General features: G+C 37.1%; 1 protein-coding gene and 1 long non-coding RNA gene across 5 annotated transcripts in view; one reads left to right on the plus strand and one right to left on the minus strand.

Moving 5' to 3' along the window:
• Nucleotides 1-19,767, minus strand: part of LOC307194983 — a 148,352-nt gene that overhangs the window by 26,538 nt on the left and 102,047 nt on the right. The window lies entirely within an intron of this gene.
• Nucleotides 5,411-19,767, plus strand: part of A2M (alpha-2-macroglobulin) — a 76,484-nt gene continuing 62,127 nt past the window's right edge. Inside the window, exon 1 of the mRNA XM_079938510.1 lies at nt 5,411-5,886. Coding sequence (XP_079794636.1) covers nt 5,801-5,886 — 86 coding nt within the window. The 5' untranslated portion in view covers nt 5,411-5,800. The remainder of the gene's footprint in view (nt 5,887-19,767) is intronic.

The raw sequence follows: 19,767 nt of genomic DNA on the forward strand, positions 1-19,767 counted from the left end.
AAATTATAAGACACTGATGAAACAAATTAAAGATGATACAAATAGATGGAGAAATATACCATGTTCCTTGATTGGAAGAATCAACATTGTGAAAATGACTGTACTACCCAAAGCAATCTACAGATTCAATGCAATCCCTATCAAACTACCACTGGCATTTTCCACGGAACTAGAACAAAAAATTTCACAATTTGTATGGAAACACAAAAGACCCCGAATAGCCACAGCAATCTTGAGAAAGAAAAATGGAGCTGGAGGAATCAGGCTTCCAGACTTCAGACTATACTACAAAGCTATATAAATCAAGACAGTATGGTACTGGCACAAAAACAGAAATATAGATCAATGGAACAGGATAGAAAGCCCAAAGACAAACCCACGCACATATGGTCACCTTATCATTGACAAAGGAGGCAAAAACGTACAGTGGAGAAAAGACAGCCTCTTCAATAAGTGGTGCTGGGAAAACTGGACAGCTACATGTAAAAGAATGAAATTAGAACACTCCCTAACACCATACACAAAAATAAGCTCAAAATGGATTAAAGACCTAAATGTAAGGCCAGAAACTATCAAACTCTTAGAGGAAAACATAGGCAGAACACTCTATGACATAAATCACAGCAAGATCCTTTTTGACCCACTTCCTAGAGAAATGGAAACAAAAACAAAAATAAACAAATGGGACCTAACAAAACTTAAAAGCTTTTGCACAGCAAAGGAAGCCATAAACAAGACAAAAAGACAACACTTAGAATGGGAGAAAATATTTGCAAATGAAGCAACTGATAAAGGATTAATCTCCGAAATTTACAAGCAGCTCATGCAGCTCAATATCAAAAAAACAAACAACCCAATCCAAAAATGGGCAGAAAAACTAAATAGACATTTCTCCAAAGAAGTTATACAGATTGCCAACAAACACATGAAAGAATGCTCAACATCATTAATCATTAGAGAAATGCAAATCAAAACTACAATGAGATATCATCTCACACCAGTCCGAATGGCCATCATCAAAAAATCTAGAAACAATAAATGCTGGAGAGGGTGTGGAGAAAAGGGAACCCTCTTGCACTGGTGGTGGGAATGTAAATTGACACAGACAGTATGGAGAACAGTATGGAGGTTCCTTAAAAAACTACAAATAGAACTACCATATGACCCAGCAATCCCACTACTGGGCATATACCCTGAGAAAACCATAATTCAAAAAGAGTCATGTACCAAAATGTTTATTGCAGCTCTATTTACAATAGTCAGGACATGGAAGCAACTTAAGTGCCCATCGACAGATGAATGGATAAAGATGTGGCACACATATACAATGGAATATTACTCAGCCATAAAAAGAAATGAAATTGAGTTATTTGTAGTGAGGTGGATGGACCTAGAGTCTGTCATACAGAGTGAAGTAAGTCAGAAATAGAAAAACAAATACCGTATGCTAACATATAGATATGGAATCTAAGGAAAAAATAAGGTCATGAAGAACCTAGGGGCAAGATGGGAATAAAGACACAGGCCTACTAGAGAATGGACTTGAGGATACGGGGAGGGGGAAGGGTAAGCTGTGACAAAATGAGAGAGTGGCATGGACATATATACACTACATTTGTTTTTAAAGTAAAAAGAGTCATGGAAATCCTGTCTTGATCCACTAGTACAATCTGAAAGTTGTCTAAGGAATAACAGCTCAGAAACCTGAATCCAAGAGTCTATTCTCTGAGGTATCAAAGTTCAGAGGATGTAGTAGAATCCTTTCCAGAATCCTTCAGCAAGCATCAAGAAGCAGATACCTGCTTGATAATAAAATTACTTAATTTATCACAGTAACCAATAACATCACATGAAGGATGGCAAAATTTTCTGTAGTCATACTGCACATAGCTATTTTATAGTTTTCATCAATGTTTTCTTAAGAAAACATTTTCTTAAGTATATACTATTATCAGGGAAGACATTGACAAATCTCCAGAACCTTCACATAAAAGGTACAATTTCTGAAATATTTATATTAATAATATTCTACCTATACAAACTTAACCTAGGGAAGGCTGAGTGTATCTTCCAATTTGATCATTTTTCCCATGTATCTCTTACAACACTAATAAGCTAATTAATAAATATAATGAAAACTATGCTGAATTTAATTGTTTTTAATTTAGGATTCAATCTTGGAAGGAAAAAGAGAGTTGCTAAATTGCAACTGCTATCTAGATTAAACAGGGGAAGCAATCCTTTATTACCTATTATTTAATCAAAGTGATAAAATATTTTTAACTTAAAAGAAGATAACATGATTATAAAGCCAACACAAAGCAGAGAGAAATATTCTGGTGCAATATTGAATAAATGTTATCTGGACACATTGCAACAGAAAAAAATAATAAACTCAACCATTGTTAAGAGCAAAATCTACTAAATTGAGAGTTAGATACAGCATAAGTAAAAGAAAAAGGACTTTTCTCAGATTCATTAAAAACACAATATATTTAAATAATACCTACTATATTCCAGATAAATGACCACAATTTACTTTCTAAAACCAATATACCATTTAACAAAGAGAAACCCAAATTTTAGCTTCACATTAATATATTTTATAGTAAGTTTCACAAGCTTTTTAAAATTCTGTTAGTTGTTTTCTTGCTGCTTTTATAGTTCTTCTCTGTTCTTCTTCTACTCCGTTCCTTTGTGGTTCGGCGACTTTCTTTAGTGTTACGTTTAGATTCCTTTCTCATTATCTTTTGTACATCTGCTATAGGCTTTTGCTTGTGGTTAACTTGAGGTTCACATATAACAGTCTATATATGTAACAGTCTATTTCAAGGTGTTAGCAAGTTAAATTTGAACACATTCTTAAAAACTCTACCTTTTTACTTCCCTTCCCACAGTTTATGTCTTTATGCCATATTTTACACCTTTTTATTTTGAGTTTCCTTTAACTTGTTAACTACCTACTTACTGTGGTTGTTAATTTTACTCTTTTGTCTTTTAACCTTCATACTAGCTTTATAAGAGCTTAACCCACTATCTTTACTATATACTTGCCTTTACCAGTGAGATTTTTACTTACATATGTTTTCTTATTAGTTAGTACCTTTTCTTTCCAGCTTAAGGAAGTCCCTTTAACATTTCTTGTAAAGTTGGTTTAGTGGTGATGAACTCCTTTAGCTTTTTCTTCTGTGGAAAACTCTTTATCTCTCCTTCAGTTCTAAATGATGGCCTTGCTGGGTAGAGATTCTTGGCTGGAAGTTTTTTCCTTCACAACTTTGAATCTATTGTGCCACTCCCTTCTGGCCTGCAGAGTTTCTGCTGAAAACTCAGCTGATAATCTTAGAGGTTTCCCTTGTATGTAACAAGTTTTTTTTTTTCTCTTGCTGTTTTTAAGATTCTTTAACTTTTGATATTTTAATTATAACGTGCCTTGGTATAGATCTCTTTGATTCCTCTTATAAGGAACTCTCTGTGCTTCCCGAACCTGGATGTCTGTTTCTTCCAGGTTAGGGACGTTTTCAGCCGTTATTTCTCAAATAAATTTTCTGTCTCTTTCTCTCTCTGTTCTCCTTCTGGGACTCCTATAATATGAATGTTATCCTGCTTGATGTTGTGCCTCTTAAACTATCTCCACTCTTTCTAAATTCTTTTTTCTCTTTGCTGCTCTATTTGGGTGAGTTCTGCTGCTCTGCCTTTCAGGTCACTGATCCGATCTTCTGCTTCACTTAGTCTTCCGTTAAACCCCTCAAGCCTATTTTCAGTTCATTTATTATATTCTCCAGCTCTGTGGCTTCTGTTTGGCACTTTCTTACATCATCCATCTCTTTGTTGAAACTCTATGTTCATCCATTCTTTCCTAAGTTCAGTGAGCATTTTTTGACTATATGAACTCTTCTTTTCAGATAGATTTCTTACCTCCATTTTATTAAGGTCTTTTTCTGAGGTTTTGTTTTGGTCTATCATTTGAAGCATCTTCCTCTGTTTCCTCATTTTGCTTGACTCTCTGTGTTTAAGTCTACATATTAAGTGAAACAGCTAACTCTCCCAGTCTGGAAGGAGTGGCTTTGTGTAGGAGATGAAATTTAGCATTTATCCTTGCCCTAGTTTTTGGTTATCTCTCAAACCTGTGTGATTGTCTAAGTTTTGTTCTTGATAGGTCCCAGTTGTTGAGGGTGTTTCAAGACCTGTCTGTGTTCCAAAAAGAGTGATCTCAGTCAGCACCTAGTTTCAGGCTGATCAAAAGCCAGATCCTCAGGCAGCAGCTTTAAACTATGTAAATATATATAGTTCTGTGGGTCTGCAATTGTTGACCCTGCTGACCTCCAGACCAGGAGATCTGGGGATATTTCCCTAGGCAACAGTTGCAAAATTGAGGTTTCATATGAGTGTATATGCTCACTTCTGGAAGGTACCAGCAAGCCATGGCAAGGCCAGGGGAGGGTGCCACGATGATGTCTTCCTGCCTATGTTCCCCACGAGTGGGTCTGCAGCCTCTAGATGAGTGGCAGTCCTGAAGCATGTCCTCCAGGTTGAAGTTCCAGGACAAGTAAATGCCTTTTTCACAGCAGACTGTGGGTATGCTTCTTTCTGCTGTCTGTGCAGTGCCCTGGGTGTGGTAGCCTACCTAGAACTGTCTTTCTAATTGTCACAGACTTGTGGGGCCCAGGGAGGTTAGACCCTCTGGCCACCAGCACCAGGTGATCAAGAGGTGTCCTGTGCAAACTGTGCTTACCACCCCCCCAGACCCCAGCCTTAGCAAGGCTGCAGGAGAGCATTGAGGGTGGGGCACATCTGCAGCTTTGGTGATGCAGGGGAAGAGTGCTGGGAGCAGGGCTTGCCTGCAGCTTGAGCGAGGCCAGGAGAGAGTGCTGAGGGGAGGGGTGCAGGGGGCTTGTGGGAGACACCTGCAGTTTTAGTCATGCACAAGCACTTCTTTTGAATTACATTCTCCCAGGGCCTCGTACTCAATCCTCTGTCAAGAAATCCCCCTAGGACTTCCCTGGTGGAGCGGTGGTTAAGAATCCGTCTGCCAATACAGGGGACATGGGTTCGATCACTGGGCCGGGAAGATCCCACATGCCGTGAAGCAACTAAGCCCATGTGCCACAACTACTGACCCCACATGCCACAACTACTGAAGCCTGCATGCCTAGAGCCCGTGCTGCACAACAAGAGAAGCCACTGCAATGAGAAGCCCGTGCACCGCAACGAAGAGTAGCCCCCGCTCACCTCAACTAGAGAAAGCCCACATGCAGAAACGAAGACCCAACACAGAGAAAGATAATTAATTAATTAATTAAAAACAAAGGTTCTTTCCTTAAAAAAAAAAAAGAAATCCCCCTAAAGTTAAAGTTATACCTCACTCAATCCCAGACATGAATCTGTATTATGAGTTACTGGCATAGTGACATGTCCCGTGACCTTCAAAGATAGCTTTCTTTGACACCTGCTTGTAAGAATTTTGAAGGCGTTGAAGAAAGGTGGATTGAAAGTTCCTCATCAGGAGCTTTGCTGTCAAAGTTAAAGAAAGTTCATTCTCACTAGAACATAAATTTTATCCTCTGGAAATGACTCAGAGCCTGTCAGACAGAGTTTAGCCTTGAGAGTAATGAGGCAATCGCTGAGAGCATCAACCCTTTCAAGGGACCTGTGCCCAACTAGAACTCTGTTTGGAGGCATTGGGGTAGAGCTTGTTTGCAAATAGCAGCCACATAAAGCCTGGTAAATTCGAAAGGTCTCAGGGACCAGGCTGAGAGCTGGGAGCTGGGCACGATACGATACCTGTGATTTGTCCCTCACTATGGGGAAAGGCAGACTTCTTCACTCGTGTCTCATGTTATTTCTTCTCGTCCTGCTTTCTGCCAACACCTCAGATTCTGCAGAACCGTAAGTCTCACCCAAAGTCCCTTCCTCAACAGTCTGTTTTTTATTTCAGTCTCTCCCTTATATGTTTGCTTTGCCTTTCCTATTAAATGCTACCCTTCCATTCCTTAAGATATCTTAAAATTATAATAGAGTAATACATTTTGTCTTTCATCTATCTTACATTCTTGAAATAATGTTTTTCATTGGGTCAGTAACAGTCATAAACACAATATGTAGTCATTAGGAAGCATGATTTGATTAGACACCAAAATCTCAGACTCCACCCTCACAGAATCATTCTTTCAGATGGAAGGTATTGACTACAAAAATACTTAAAATGTACAGTCAGGAGTAATTTTAACTCATATTGTAGATTATATGTGTACAGAAAGTAATGAATGTGTTAAATTAGATCATGAGCATATAATTTGCAAAATCCATACTGTGGAAAACTGACAAACAATTTGATTTATCCAACAAATAAAATGTCCCAGAAGGAGAAGCAGAGAGAGCCTATGGAGTTAAAAAGATATAAAAGGCACATCAATCAATCAATCACAATGTATAGACCTAATTTCGATCTTGATTCCAAAGACATTTTTTAAAACATCATGACATTTTAATAAGCAGTTATAAATTTTTACTGGCTGAATATTTAAATATTTGTGATATTAAAATATTTTGCTAAATGTTTATGTATAATAATGATAATGCGTTTTTGCTTAAAAATAATCCTTTTCTTCTGGAAATACGTATTGAAATATTTACAGGTTTTGCTTCAAAATTATAATGGGAAAGGTGAAGTGGTTAGGTGAATGTAGATGGGAATGTGGCTGGGATTTAGGTAAGGCAAGAGTGTACATAGATTGTTGGATATTAGAACTGCGCATTGTGAGTCTAGTAGTTTATTATATTAATATAATATTGTGGATATTTTTGGATTCATTTTATTATTTTGTCTAATTTTATGTATGTTTGAAATTCTCCACATAAAAACTTTAAAATTAAAAGGAAATAACAATAAAAGTTACAAACATTTAGAATTGAACAAAAATTAAAACATTACATATCAAATACCTAATTTATTTGTTTAAATACCTGATACACATAGAAGTACATTTTATAACCTAAACTAACTATATGTATGGAAAAATCAAGAAAGATTGTTAAATGGATGAAATGAGTTAGAAGAAAGGCTAGAAAAATGAGAAAAAAGGTAAATATAAAGAATGTTGACAGAAATTGTGAAGAACAGAAATTAATAAAGTGGAAGTCAACAAAATGATATAATCAAGAAAACAAAGAGTCAGTATTCTAAAGTTTAATAAAACAGATATCTGGTAAATTTGAAAGCCTCGATGAAAATTATAATGCTCTAGAAGAATAAAAAATTATACAAATTATCAAAATTGAGGTTAGATTATTTTGAAAAATTGAATAAACCATTGACCATAAATGAAAGTGAATTAGGAGTAAAAAGTATTCCTTCACTTACAAAAGAGAGTAGCGTAACAATACTTTACAGAAAATTTTACCAAGCTTTCAAGGAAATGATAATCCTTATCCTAAAAACACTATTTAGAGAGCAGAAAAAGAATACCTATACAAATCATTTTAAGAGTTTAATATCACAAGAATCACACACAAAAAAGAAAAGAAAATTAAATATCAATCTCACTTATGAACACAAATGTAAAATGCAAAATAAAATATTTCCAATTTGTTTCAGCTGTGTATTTAGTTAATTTTACATTAGTTGCTTTAACAGTAAACCCTAAAACTCAGTGACAAAGCACAGTAACCCAAGCAGATGGAGGCTTTGTCATTTTCAATGTGTCACTTCCAAATACTCATCCAGCAAGCAAACAGTGAGAGTGAAGGCGCCCACAGGAAGTTTTAGTATGGCAAACCTGGATATGATGTACGTCACATTTACTTATACTCCATTAGCCAGAACTCAGTCATATGATGAGACAGTCAATATGTGTATTCAGAAGGAAAAGGAAAGAAACTTGGTGCAGAACTAGCCAGTCTCTGCTACAAGTGTGTGTATGTGTATGTGTGTCTATGTAGCTATATGTTCCAGTATCTACCTAGAATGTAATGAATTAAAACAATAATTTATTATTTTTCTCTCATGGTTCTATGGTTTAACTGGGTTCACCCTACAGGGCAGTATTCGCTTTGACTCTCTCTTGCACTTGAAATCAGATGTTGGCTAGGACTGTGGTCCTCTGAAGATTCGACTGGACTGGGTATCCAGTATGTCTCCTCAGATGGCATGCTGTTCATGCTGGCCATCACCTGGTGGCTCACCTAGAAATGTTGACCAGAGTGTCAACACATGTCCTCTCCAGATGGCTCAAGATTCTCACAACATGGCAGCAGGATTCCAAGAGACTGTGCCCCAAGTACGAGCATTCTAGGGAACCAAGGCAGAAACTGAAAAGCCTCTTAGGACCTAGCTTTGGAAGTCACATAGTACCACTTCCATCATTGACCCTTTTTCAAAAACAAGCCATAGGGCAAGCTCAGATTCAAAGGAAGGGAACCACATAAGGCTGTGAATACTGGAAGGTGTGATTTATTGAGGAACAATCTTTAGCCACTAGCTTTCATGATCTTCCATAAGGCCCCTACTCATCTGCATCTCTCTTACATGTAAAAAACACTCATCCGTGTGCCCTTCCAACATTAGATGTCTTGTCATATTATGACATCAGCTTCAGGCTTGAAATGCAGGATCCTGTCATCTAAATTAGGTCCAAGTACAGATGAGACTTCTTGGGGTCATCTGCCTTAATTTCAGTTCCTCAAGCATAGTTCATCTCAATCTGAAGATCTGTGACCTAAAGAGAAAAATTATCTATTGCCACTCTGCTGGGGACAATCACAAGACAACTGTAACAGGTATTTCTGTTCAAAAAAGTAGAGAACAGGAGACACACATCAGTTAATGGTCCATAGCCACTCTGAAATCTAACCAGGCACATGTCGCCAGTTCTCTAATTAGGGTTCAGTCTTGCTTCCTCAGAGTGCTTCTCTGTGGCTTCAGAATCCATTCCACACTCTAGTTCATCCTTTATTTTCCACGAGAAAGGACGTGTTTTCAGCTGAGATATATTCTCAGTCTTCTTCCTGTCTATAGAAGTTTGAGGGCTCTGAAATCTCTTTTCATTTTGAACTGTGTCTGTTCTTTAATGTCCCATCTGGCAGTGCTTCTGTTACTACAACTGTCTTTTAAAATGTCATGGGTTTCATATCAGTCTTAATGAGATTTATTCCATGAGACAAAAGCAACACCCACAAATCGCTCCAACACAGGCACCTCTACCTTAGGTCACCTATGAGGCTTCTGTGACCAAGACTATTAGAATTCTTATTCTCTAGCAAATACAGTTGGAGAGGAATATTCCTAAATTTCTTAAAGTCATTTTTCTCTACTTAAAAGTACCTGTTAGGCATACCCTTATTTAGTTCTGAATGTTAATGTTGGATGCTACAGTCAAAACTCTGACTTCATTTTTATTCCAAGGGTACATTTATTGTCCTGGATTTGATTTTTTTCATGATGCCCAGGAATAAATGTTAAAGAAATGTTTAAAACATATATAAGAAAAACTTTAGTAATGAAGAACACAAAAAAGGACTTGAACAAATGTTAAAACACACTATATTTTTGGATAGGTTAAGTCAGCATTATAAAAATGTCACATGTCAATTCTCCCTAAATTTATTTATAAATTTTATGTAATCAGTTCAAATTACATTAGGATCAGAGATGCTGATTCTAAAATTCATATTTAAAAAACCACACAAGATATGTAAACCTATATATATATATCCCTGGTTCCTGGCACAGTGCTCATAAAACCCTTGTATAAGAGTACTTGGAGAATCTTTTGTTCGAATATTGGGTCTTTGACCCTAGTTTCTGACACAGACCTCCTAAATCCACTGGCATTTTTTAGGTGATAGGGTATCTTTTCTTCTAATGAGGCAACTTTTAGTGGGCTCCTGGATAGCTTCAGGATGGGGTCTGGTCACCGGAAAGAGCAAGCCATGATTAGAGTCTATTCCTGCTCAAAATAATGGCTTCAATCTCTACACCTCAATGTTCTGGGCTGCTGCGCCCCCTGCTGTTTCATCCTTAGGTATATTCCTCATTCATTTCAGTTAATTTGCAAGAAACTTATCCATCAACCTGATGAGGTTGTCTCTCATTTTCAGCCCTACTGTGGGTTTCTATCTCTGTCTTCAGCATCCTTTAAATGGGCCATTAGTAAAAGAAAAGGAGAGAAAAGGATGCTCATTTGATTCAGAAGTCCAGTTTTGTTTCAGTTGCTATGCTTTTGGTTAGAGAATTCTCAACCTACACAACCTACTTGTGAAGGAATTTTATCCATTCATTTTTAATTTTTATATGGGTTTTCTTTTCTTTCTTTTTTTCTGGGGAGGAAAACAAATATTGATGTGATTTTATATTTGCATGGTATTTTAAACATCTCAGAGACTTTTCTATACATCTCATTTTATCTAAACTGTTCCAGAGAAAGAGCCAGAAGCAATGTAAGAAACTATTCTCCTTGGCCTTACTGTAGACCATAATCACAAGGCACAGGTTTCACAATGGAAAACTTGGAAGAAATCTTTGAAGATGATCCAAAAGATCTGATTTAGAATGTGAGAAAGAATTTTGTATAAAACAACGGATTCTCAATCACAGGGATTACATAGGCCAACAGGAGGGAGGGTAGAAGGGCAGGTCAGCCAGAAGTCTAAGAATTCTCTCCCCAGTTCAGACCACTTTTTAAATTTCATCTTCATATTTTCCAAAGAGAGAAGAAGAAACTGTGTACTAGTCCCTTCTCTCAAATGACGCATAGAGTACCACTTATTACTATGTATTTTGATCCCTTTTTCATAAGGTCAAATATTGCTGATGCATTTTTTCATAAAGAATGGTAGAAATAGGAAACAAAGATAAACACCTTTTCCCAACATCTTGCTGCTCCCAGAAAAAACAGTTAAGTTTCAATGCTAGTGCTCTTTACTGAATCCTGGGATTAAAATTCCAGATTTCCAGAACCGTATATATATATATATATATATATATATATATATATTTTTTTTTTTTTTTTTAAGCGGTACGCAGGCCTCTCACTCTTGTGGCCTCTCCCGTTGCGGAGCACAGGCTCCAGACACGCAGGCTCAGTGGCCATGGCTCAAGGGCCCAGCCAGTCCGTGGCATGTGGGATCTTCCCGGACCGGGGCACGAACCCGTGTCCCCCGCATCGGCAGGCGGACTCTCAACCACTGCGCCACCAGGTAAGCCCCCAGAACCATATTTTTGCTGGCAGAAGCAGAAAGAATATATATGTGTGAGGCAGTGATGGCATTATCATACAAGGACCAAAGAAGAAACTGGGAGAAGGGTCATTTTATTCACTATTGTATAAAAAATTTATACAGAACAACATAAGTCTCTACATGTTTTTATTCAATAATATGAGGTTATGGAGATATATACATATGAAAACAGGAATTTTCCAAATAATAACAAGACCCGCCTGCTCTTCCCTGTCCCTTTATCTTTTTTTCTTTTTTCTTTTCAAAAAAAATGTTACACAAACAAACCTTAACTGAAAGTATACAAGCCCACTTTTCTTTTCCCAAAATAAACAAAACATCTCTCAGTTTTCCCAGCATTTTCCCCTTCCTAATGTGGAAGAATGATTTACTAACGTATTAATCAGCATTTTGGTTTCACTGCTGAAAAGGATTTGGAAAGAATGTGATCTGTGCTGATTCTTATCCTCTGGTATTTTTCCCTTCCCTGTTTCAAAAGTATAGCCTAATCCTTGTGTCTTTTGCCTAAAGAACTTTCAAGGTTAGAAGCAGAGGTTGCTTAAAGATAACTTTGTGAAAACCCTGGCTACTTGGACAAATTACTCTAGGTGCTCCTGAGGAAGAGGAAAAAGAAGTCTTTTGCAGGGAGGTTAGAGGAGAAGCCCCAATGGCAGGAAGAATTCAAAACCAGGAGGTGGGTGGAGGTTTATGGGACCCAGGATAGTGGGCACCTGGGGCCCCTCCATCATTGTACCCAGGGTAAAAGCTCTGAGTTAAATGGCTGTGTGAGGCCAACTCTCGACCACAGAGCTCCCAGTCTCAGAAAATATTCCTGTGTCCAAATATAGCATAGAAGCAGCCAAGCAGCCAGGCTTCAAAGTGGCTGAGGGGTTGGACAATGGCATGGTCATATGAGGAGTAACCAGTTTCAAGCAAAGACTAAAGCAATTTCTGCAGTAGTATATTTCTCTTTTTTAAATTGAAGTTTAGTTGACCTACAACACTATGTTAGTTTTAGATGCACAACACATCTGATTTGATACTTCTATACACTACAAAATGATCACCATGATAAGTCTACTTACCATCTGTCACCATAAAACATTCTTACAATATTATTGACAATATTCCCCATGTTGTACATTTCATCCTCATGATTCATTTATTTTCTAACTAGAAGTTTGTGCCTCTTAATCTCCCACACTTATTTCACTAATCCCCCCACACCCCTTCCCTATGGCAACCACCTGTTTGTTCTCTGTATCTATGAGTCTATTTCAGTTTTGTTTGTTCATTTTTTTCCAAATTCCACAGGTAAGTGAAATCATATGGTATTTGTCTTTCTCTGCCTGACTTATTTCACTTAGCGTAATATCCTCCAAGTTCATCCATGTTGTCACAAATGGTAGTATTTCATTCTTTTTATGGCTGAGTAATATTCCGTTGTATTTATATGCCATATCTTCTTTATGCATTCATCTGTTGATGGACACTTGGGTTGCTTCCATATCTTGGCTACTGTAAATAATGCTGCAATGAACATGGGGTGCATACATCTTTTCAAATTAGTATTTTTGTTTTCTTTGGATAAATAGGAATGGAATTGCTGGATCATATGGTAGTTCTATTTTTAATTTTTTGAGGAATATCCATACTATTTTCCATAGTGGCTGCACCAATTTACATTCCCATCAACAGTGCACAAGGGTTCCCTCTTCTCCACATCCTCACCAAGACTTGTTATTTTCTTTTTGATAACTGCCATTTTGACAGATGTGAGGTAACATCTCACTGTGATTTGATTTGCATTTCCCTGATGATTAGTGATGTTGAGCACTTTTTCATATACCTGTTGGCCACTTGCACATCTTTTTTGGAGAAAAGTCTATTTGAAGAAATAGTCTTTTGTCCATTTTTTAATCAGATGATTTGTTTTTTTGCTATTGAGTTCTATGACTTCCTAATATATTTTGGATTATAAACCCTTTATCAGATACCTGATTTGCAAATATGTTCTCCCATTCCATAGATTGCCTTTTCATTTTGCTGATGGTTTCCTCTGCTGTGCAGAAGCTTTTTAGTTTGATGTAGTCCCATTTAGCTATTTTTGCTTTTGTGGCCTGTGTCTTTAATGTCATATCTAAAATATCATTGTCAAGGCCAATGTCAAGAAGCTTTTTCTCTATCTTTTCTTCTATGAGCTTTACAGTTTCAGGTCTAATGTTAAAGTCTGTAATACATTTTGTGTTGATTTTTTTGTATGGTGTAAGATTTGTATATGGATATACAGTTTTCCCAAAACCGTTTACTGAAGAGACTATCCTTTCCCCATTGTGTATTCTTGCCTCCCTTGTCAAAGATCAATATACTGTAAATGTGGGGGGTTATTTCTGGGCTCTCTATTCTGTTCCATTGGTCAATGTGTCTGTTTTTATGCCAGTACCAACTTCTTTTGATAACTATAGCTTTGTAATATAGTTTGAAATCAAGAAATATGATGACTCCTGCTCTGTTCTTCATGCTTAAGATTGCTTTGGCTATTCAGGATCTCTTATGACTCCATGTGAATCTTAGGATTTTAAGTGGCCAATTCTAATATCTTGTCGCTCAGCTAGTCCTAGAATTCCTACTTTAGAAATATATTGTCAGAAAGTTGATAAATGAAAAGACTTTTATAAATTTTCTATATGGCATTAGTAGTCTTTGCATCTTTTAGAGAACATAAAGGAGTTTCTGAAGGAGAAAAAAATTAATATAATGTTTCTTTCCTAAAATACCAGCAATGAACAAGTAAAATATAAATTTGTAGGACACAGCAAACACAGTGTTTAGAGGAAAATTTATAGCATTGAATGCATATATTCTTTAGAAAAAAATAAGCATCTAAAATCAGTAATCTAAGCTTTCATCTTAGGAAACTAGAAAAAGAAGAGCAGATTAAATCCAAAGCAAGCATAAGAAAAGAAATATTTAAAAATTAGAGCAGAAATCAATGAAACTGAAAAGAGGAAATCAATAGAGAGAATCAATGAAACAAAAAACTGATTCTTTGAAAAAATCAATAAAATGATAAGCTTCTAGCAGGCCACCTAAGAAAAAAAGAGAGGTGACATGAATTGCTAATATAAGAAATGAAAGAGGGGACATCACTAGAGATCTCACAGACATTAAAAGGATAATAAAGGAACACTAGGAACAATGCTATGCCCACAAATTTAATAACCTAGATGAAATGGACTAATTCCTTGAAAGACAGTTCTGCCAAAACTCCCACAAGAATAAATAGACAATTCAAATGGACCTATATCTACTGAAGAGATTGAATCAGTGATTAATAACCTTGCAAAACAAAAACCACCAGGGGTTCACTGGTGAATTTTATCAAACATTTATGGAAAGAGTTACACCAATTCTCTACAATTTCTTCCAGAAGATAGAAGAAGAGGAAATACTCTCTAACTCATTCTATAAGGCCAACATTAACATAATACTAAAACTGTACCAAAATATACAAGAAAATAAAACAACAGACTAATATCCCTCATGAACATAGGTGCAAAAATCTTCAGAAAAAATTAGTAAATCAAATCCAACAATGTATAAAAGAATTATACACAATGACCAAGTGGTATTTATCCCAGGTATGCAAGTCTGGTTCAATATTTGAAAATCAATTAATGTAACCTATCACATCAACAGGCTAAAGAAGAAATTGATATTACATGATATCAATAGATGCAGAAAAAGCAGCTGACAAAATCCAACACCCATGCATCCAACCCACTCTCAGCAAAACAGAAATAGAGGGGAATTTCTTCAACGTGATAAAAAACATTTACTAAAAACTTACAACTAATATCACACTTAATGGCAAGAAACTAGAGCTTTCCCACTAAGAACATGAACAAGAGAAATATATCCCCTCTCATCACTTCTTTCCAACATCATACTAGAAGTCCTAACTAATGCAATAATACAATAAAAAGAACTAAAAGTTTCACAGATTGAGAAAGAATAAATAAAGCTCTGTTCAAAGATGACATGATTGCCTGTGTAGCTATCTGAAAGAATCAACAACAAAAAAAACCCTCCTGGCCTTCCCTGGAGGCGCAGTGGTTGAGAGTCCGCCTGCCGATGCAGGGGACACGGGTTCGTGCCCTGGTCTGGGAAGATCCCACATGCCGCGGAGCGGCTGGGCCCATGAGCCATGGCCGCTGAGCCTGCGTGTCTGGAGCCTGTGCTCCGCAACGGGAGAGGCCACAACAGTGAGAGGCCCATGTACCGCAAAAAAAAAAAAAACCCTCCTGTGACTAATATCAGATAGCTACATAGAGTGGTAATAATAAGGTTGCAGGATATAAGGTTAATATAAAAAGTCAGTTGCTCTCCTATATACCAGCAATGAACAAGTAAACTTTGAAATTAAAAACACAGTATCATTTACATTATCTACCCCCAAAAATGAAATACTTAGGTATAAATCTAACAAAATGCATACAAAACCTATAAGAGGAAAACTTATCAAACTCTGATGAAAGAAATCAAAGAAGAATTAAATTAACGGAGAGATATTCCATGATCATGGTTAGGAAGACTCAATATTATCAAGATGATAGTGCTTTCCAACTTGATCTATACACTCGATGTAGTCCCAATCAAAATCCCAGAAAGTTAGTTTTTGGATATCAATAAACTTATTCTAAAGTTTATATGGAAAGGCAAAAGACCGAACACAACATCTAAAGAAAAGAACAGAGTTAAAGGGCTGACACTACCCAACTTTGAGACTTACTGTAAAGCTACAGTAATCAATAGAGGGTGGTACTGGTGAAAGAAGAAACAAACAGATCAGTGGAACAAAATAGAGAACCCCAAAATTGACCCATATAAGTACTGTCAACTGATCTTTGAGAAAGAAGTAAGGGCAATACAATGGAAAAAGATAGCCTTTTCAACAAATGATGCTAGAACAATTGGACATCCATATGCAAAAAAAGAAAGAAAAGAAAAGAAAAATAAGGAATCTAGACACAGACCTTACACTCTTCATGAAAATTAACTCAAAATGTATCATAGACCTAAATGTAAAATACAAAGCTATAAAACCCTGGAAGGCAACATAAAAGAAAATCTAGGTGACGTTTGTTATGGGGATGACTTTTTTAGCTACACCACCAAAGGCACTATCCATGAAAGAAATAATTGATAAGCTGAACTTCATTACAATTAAAAATCTGCTCTGTGAAAGACTCTATCAAGAAAATGAGAAGACAAGCCACAAAGTGGCTTTTCTATTTATTTTAATTAGATACTAATTAAGCAACCCCTGAAGGAATTGAACTTAATTTCCTCACAGAATAAATAGCATTTACCAAGATAATCCTGTTTATCTGTCTAGGCTTGTCTGTTTGTTTATTTTTCTTTCATTTTGTTTATTTTATAAACAGCACATGGCTACTAAAGTAAATTTGAAAATGTAGCAAGCCACAAAAGAAGTTAAAAGTCAGCTCTGCCTCTTCCCTTCATTTTCTGAATAATCCAGCCCAACACCACTAGATGGGGCTAGATAAGATAGATATCACATGGGGTTGAAGAGAATTAAGACAGTAGATGGTGGGGTGTACAACTTGGACAATGGTGAGAAGAAGGTTCTCAAAGGAGGGTAGCCTGGCTCAAGCTGTCAGAGCCAGAGCAAGAGGAGGAAGGTGTCCTTATGGAGGGGTAGTGTATGTGTGGGACATCAGAAGCCAAACAGAGGATGTATGAATGTATGTACATGTTTATGTGTTTAAACATACATAAACTCTGCAGCTCTATTTGCTGAGAAAGCCTAGTAGGGGCACCATAAAAATAATGGGCATGCCTGCAGCCCAGTTCTTGATTTCTAATGTCATTTGCTAAAAAAAAAGAGGAGGAAAATTATAAGATGAGCCTGAAATATCTTGGGACAGAAGATAATTGCTCAAGAAGGATGAGGACATGTCAAAAGGACCCAGAAGCCAGCTTAAATGGACTTTTACTGGCCAAATCTGAGACTATTTGAGCATCAAAATAATGAAATAACAGATGATAACCCATTAAATAAATTAGGAAAACATGACTATACTGGCATAAACAAATAAATAAATACATTTACATAGTCTGATAGTACCTCCCCATAAAATATTTATTAATTACAAAGGAAAAAAATAACTTTATAGACAAGAAGTCTGGCACATATCACCTTAATCAAGTGATTGAATTTAATATCACCCAAAATGGGAGAAATGGAAACATGTGCCACCTGATAGTTAGTTACAATAAGAAGAACACAGCATCACCCTGGGATATCCCTGCTGAAGAGGTAGGACGCCTTCTGGACATCTTCTACCTGGATGTCTTATAACCACATTGCCCTCTTCTCACTTTTCCTTTCCTCCTGTATGAACTATCTTGGCAATGGCATTATCATCACTAACTCAGCTAAATTTGCTCTCCCTATCTCCATTCTAAATCTTAATCTGAAGCACCATTATCTCCCACCAGTGCAAGAACAATCTTTTTGGTGTGACATCAGCATCATGGTGGTGTGAGATGCTCTCTTTATCTCTCTCCTTCAGTCTACAACCAGTAAAACATCCACAGCTAAACAAAGGTGCTTCTGTCCAACACACCAGGACATCAGAGAATTTCAAACATCTATACATCTAAAGGTGGGTGAACTGGGACACATACAGGAGGCAGAGCCAGGGCAACACTGGAAGCAGTGCCTGCAGTCTTGGACCGTCAGCCTTAATGGCTGAGCCCGCAGCCCCAGACAACCTGGTAGCATCAGGGGAAGAAGCGCACTGGCCTCCTGGCTGCAGAGGCACCCGCAGTCACAGGGTATTGGACAACAGTGGCAGCAGGGACGGTGACTCTGTTCCTCCAGCCACAGAGGTGCCTGCAACTCGACTCCCACACACACACAGTGGCAGCACCCATGACCCAAGAATCCCAGCCATGGCAGAGACACCCATGACCCTGGATCCCCACCTCTCCTCCCCTCACAGCACCAGAGCTTACAACCCAGGAGGCCCTGGATGTGTCAGAAGCACCTGCCATCCTGGTGCTCCAGGTGGTGATGCCAGTGACACTGGAGCAGCAAGGCACCCATGATCCTGGAGGCAAGAGCGGCGACAATGAGGGCACCAGGCAACACCTCTGACAAAGGCAGTGGAGGGTGGAAAGTGCCCATTCTCAGATACAACTGGAGGCAGTAGTTCAGGTAAGAAAACCCAAAAAACTTGTGCTATAGCGCCACCCACTGGAAAACAAAAGAAAGTCCTCGAATTATTAACCAATTGAATCTTTCTAATTAAGTTAAAAAGAAAAAAGTTTTACTTAAAGAAGAAAGGTGTTTGCTACTTCACGTGTCCTGGCAGAGGAACAACTCATCAAGTACCATGAGGAGCCATGGTAACATGATATCAGAAAAGGGAAATGACGATGCTCCAGAACCAAACTTAAAGTCATGGAATATTGCAGTCTAACTGATAAAGAATTCAAAATAGCTGTTATGAAGAAACTCAAGGAGCTACAAGAAAACTCAGAAAGGCAGTTCAATGAGCCCTGGAATAACATTAATGAACAGAAGAAATACTTTATCAAGGAGGTTGAAACTCTAAAAAGGAACCAAACAGAAACTAGAGCTGAAGAACTCAATAAATAAGATGAAGAATGCATTAGAAAGCACTGGAAATAGAGCAGACCATATGGAAGAGAGAATTAGTGAGCTCAAAGATGGAAATCTAGAAATGATACAGGTGGAAGAGGAGAGAGAAGTAAGATCTTTAAAAAATGAAGAAATTCTAGGAGAACTATCCAACTCTAGTGCTTTTATATTTTGCAAGTATAAAATTATCTTGTATTTAAATAATGCTAACTTTACCTTTTCCTTTATACTTATTACCTATTTATTTTGTTTTGTTTTGTTTTGTTTAGTTTTATTTGTACTGAATGAAACCTGTAGAACAAACTTAAAGAGTAGTGGAGATACACTTTTTGTCTTACTTCTGAACACTTTTTGTCTTACTTCTGACTTACTGTAAATACTTTAATGTTTTCTTATTAAGCATGGTACTGACTTTCAGTGGATATTTAACTTTGTCAAATGCCTTTCTACATCTATAGAAATAAAATGAACTTCGTCATGGCATAAAATCAGTAATTCTTTAATGTGCTGCTGGATTATGTTTACTAAATTTTCAGTTAAGACATTTAATTGGTATACATAAGTGAAATTAGTCTCTTTGTGTTATCTTTGCCAGGTTTGGAAATCAATGCTATCCTCAGTTCATAAAAAGAATTTTGAGTTCCTTGTTTTTCTGTCCTCAAACAATTTTGATATTATTAGATGTGTCATTGGTACTTTGCTCTAAGAAATTGCTCCAGCAGTGTCACACTGACTGTCATGTTTGTTCAAGTAATATCCAGGCCCCAGTTGTCAGTGCTTTCTTTATGTCAACATTTTACACCCACATGAGTTCACAAAGAAAGAACCTCATTGCATTTTCAGGAAGAGTTATTCACCTT

The sequence above is a fragment of the Stenella coeruleoalba genome, assembly GCF_951394435.1.
Source record: "Stenella coeruleoalba genome assembly, chromosome: 11".
NCBI lineage: Eukaryota > Metazoa > Chordata > Mammalia > Artiodactyla > Delphinidae > Stenella > Stenella coeruleoalba.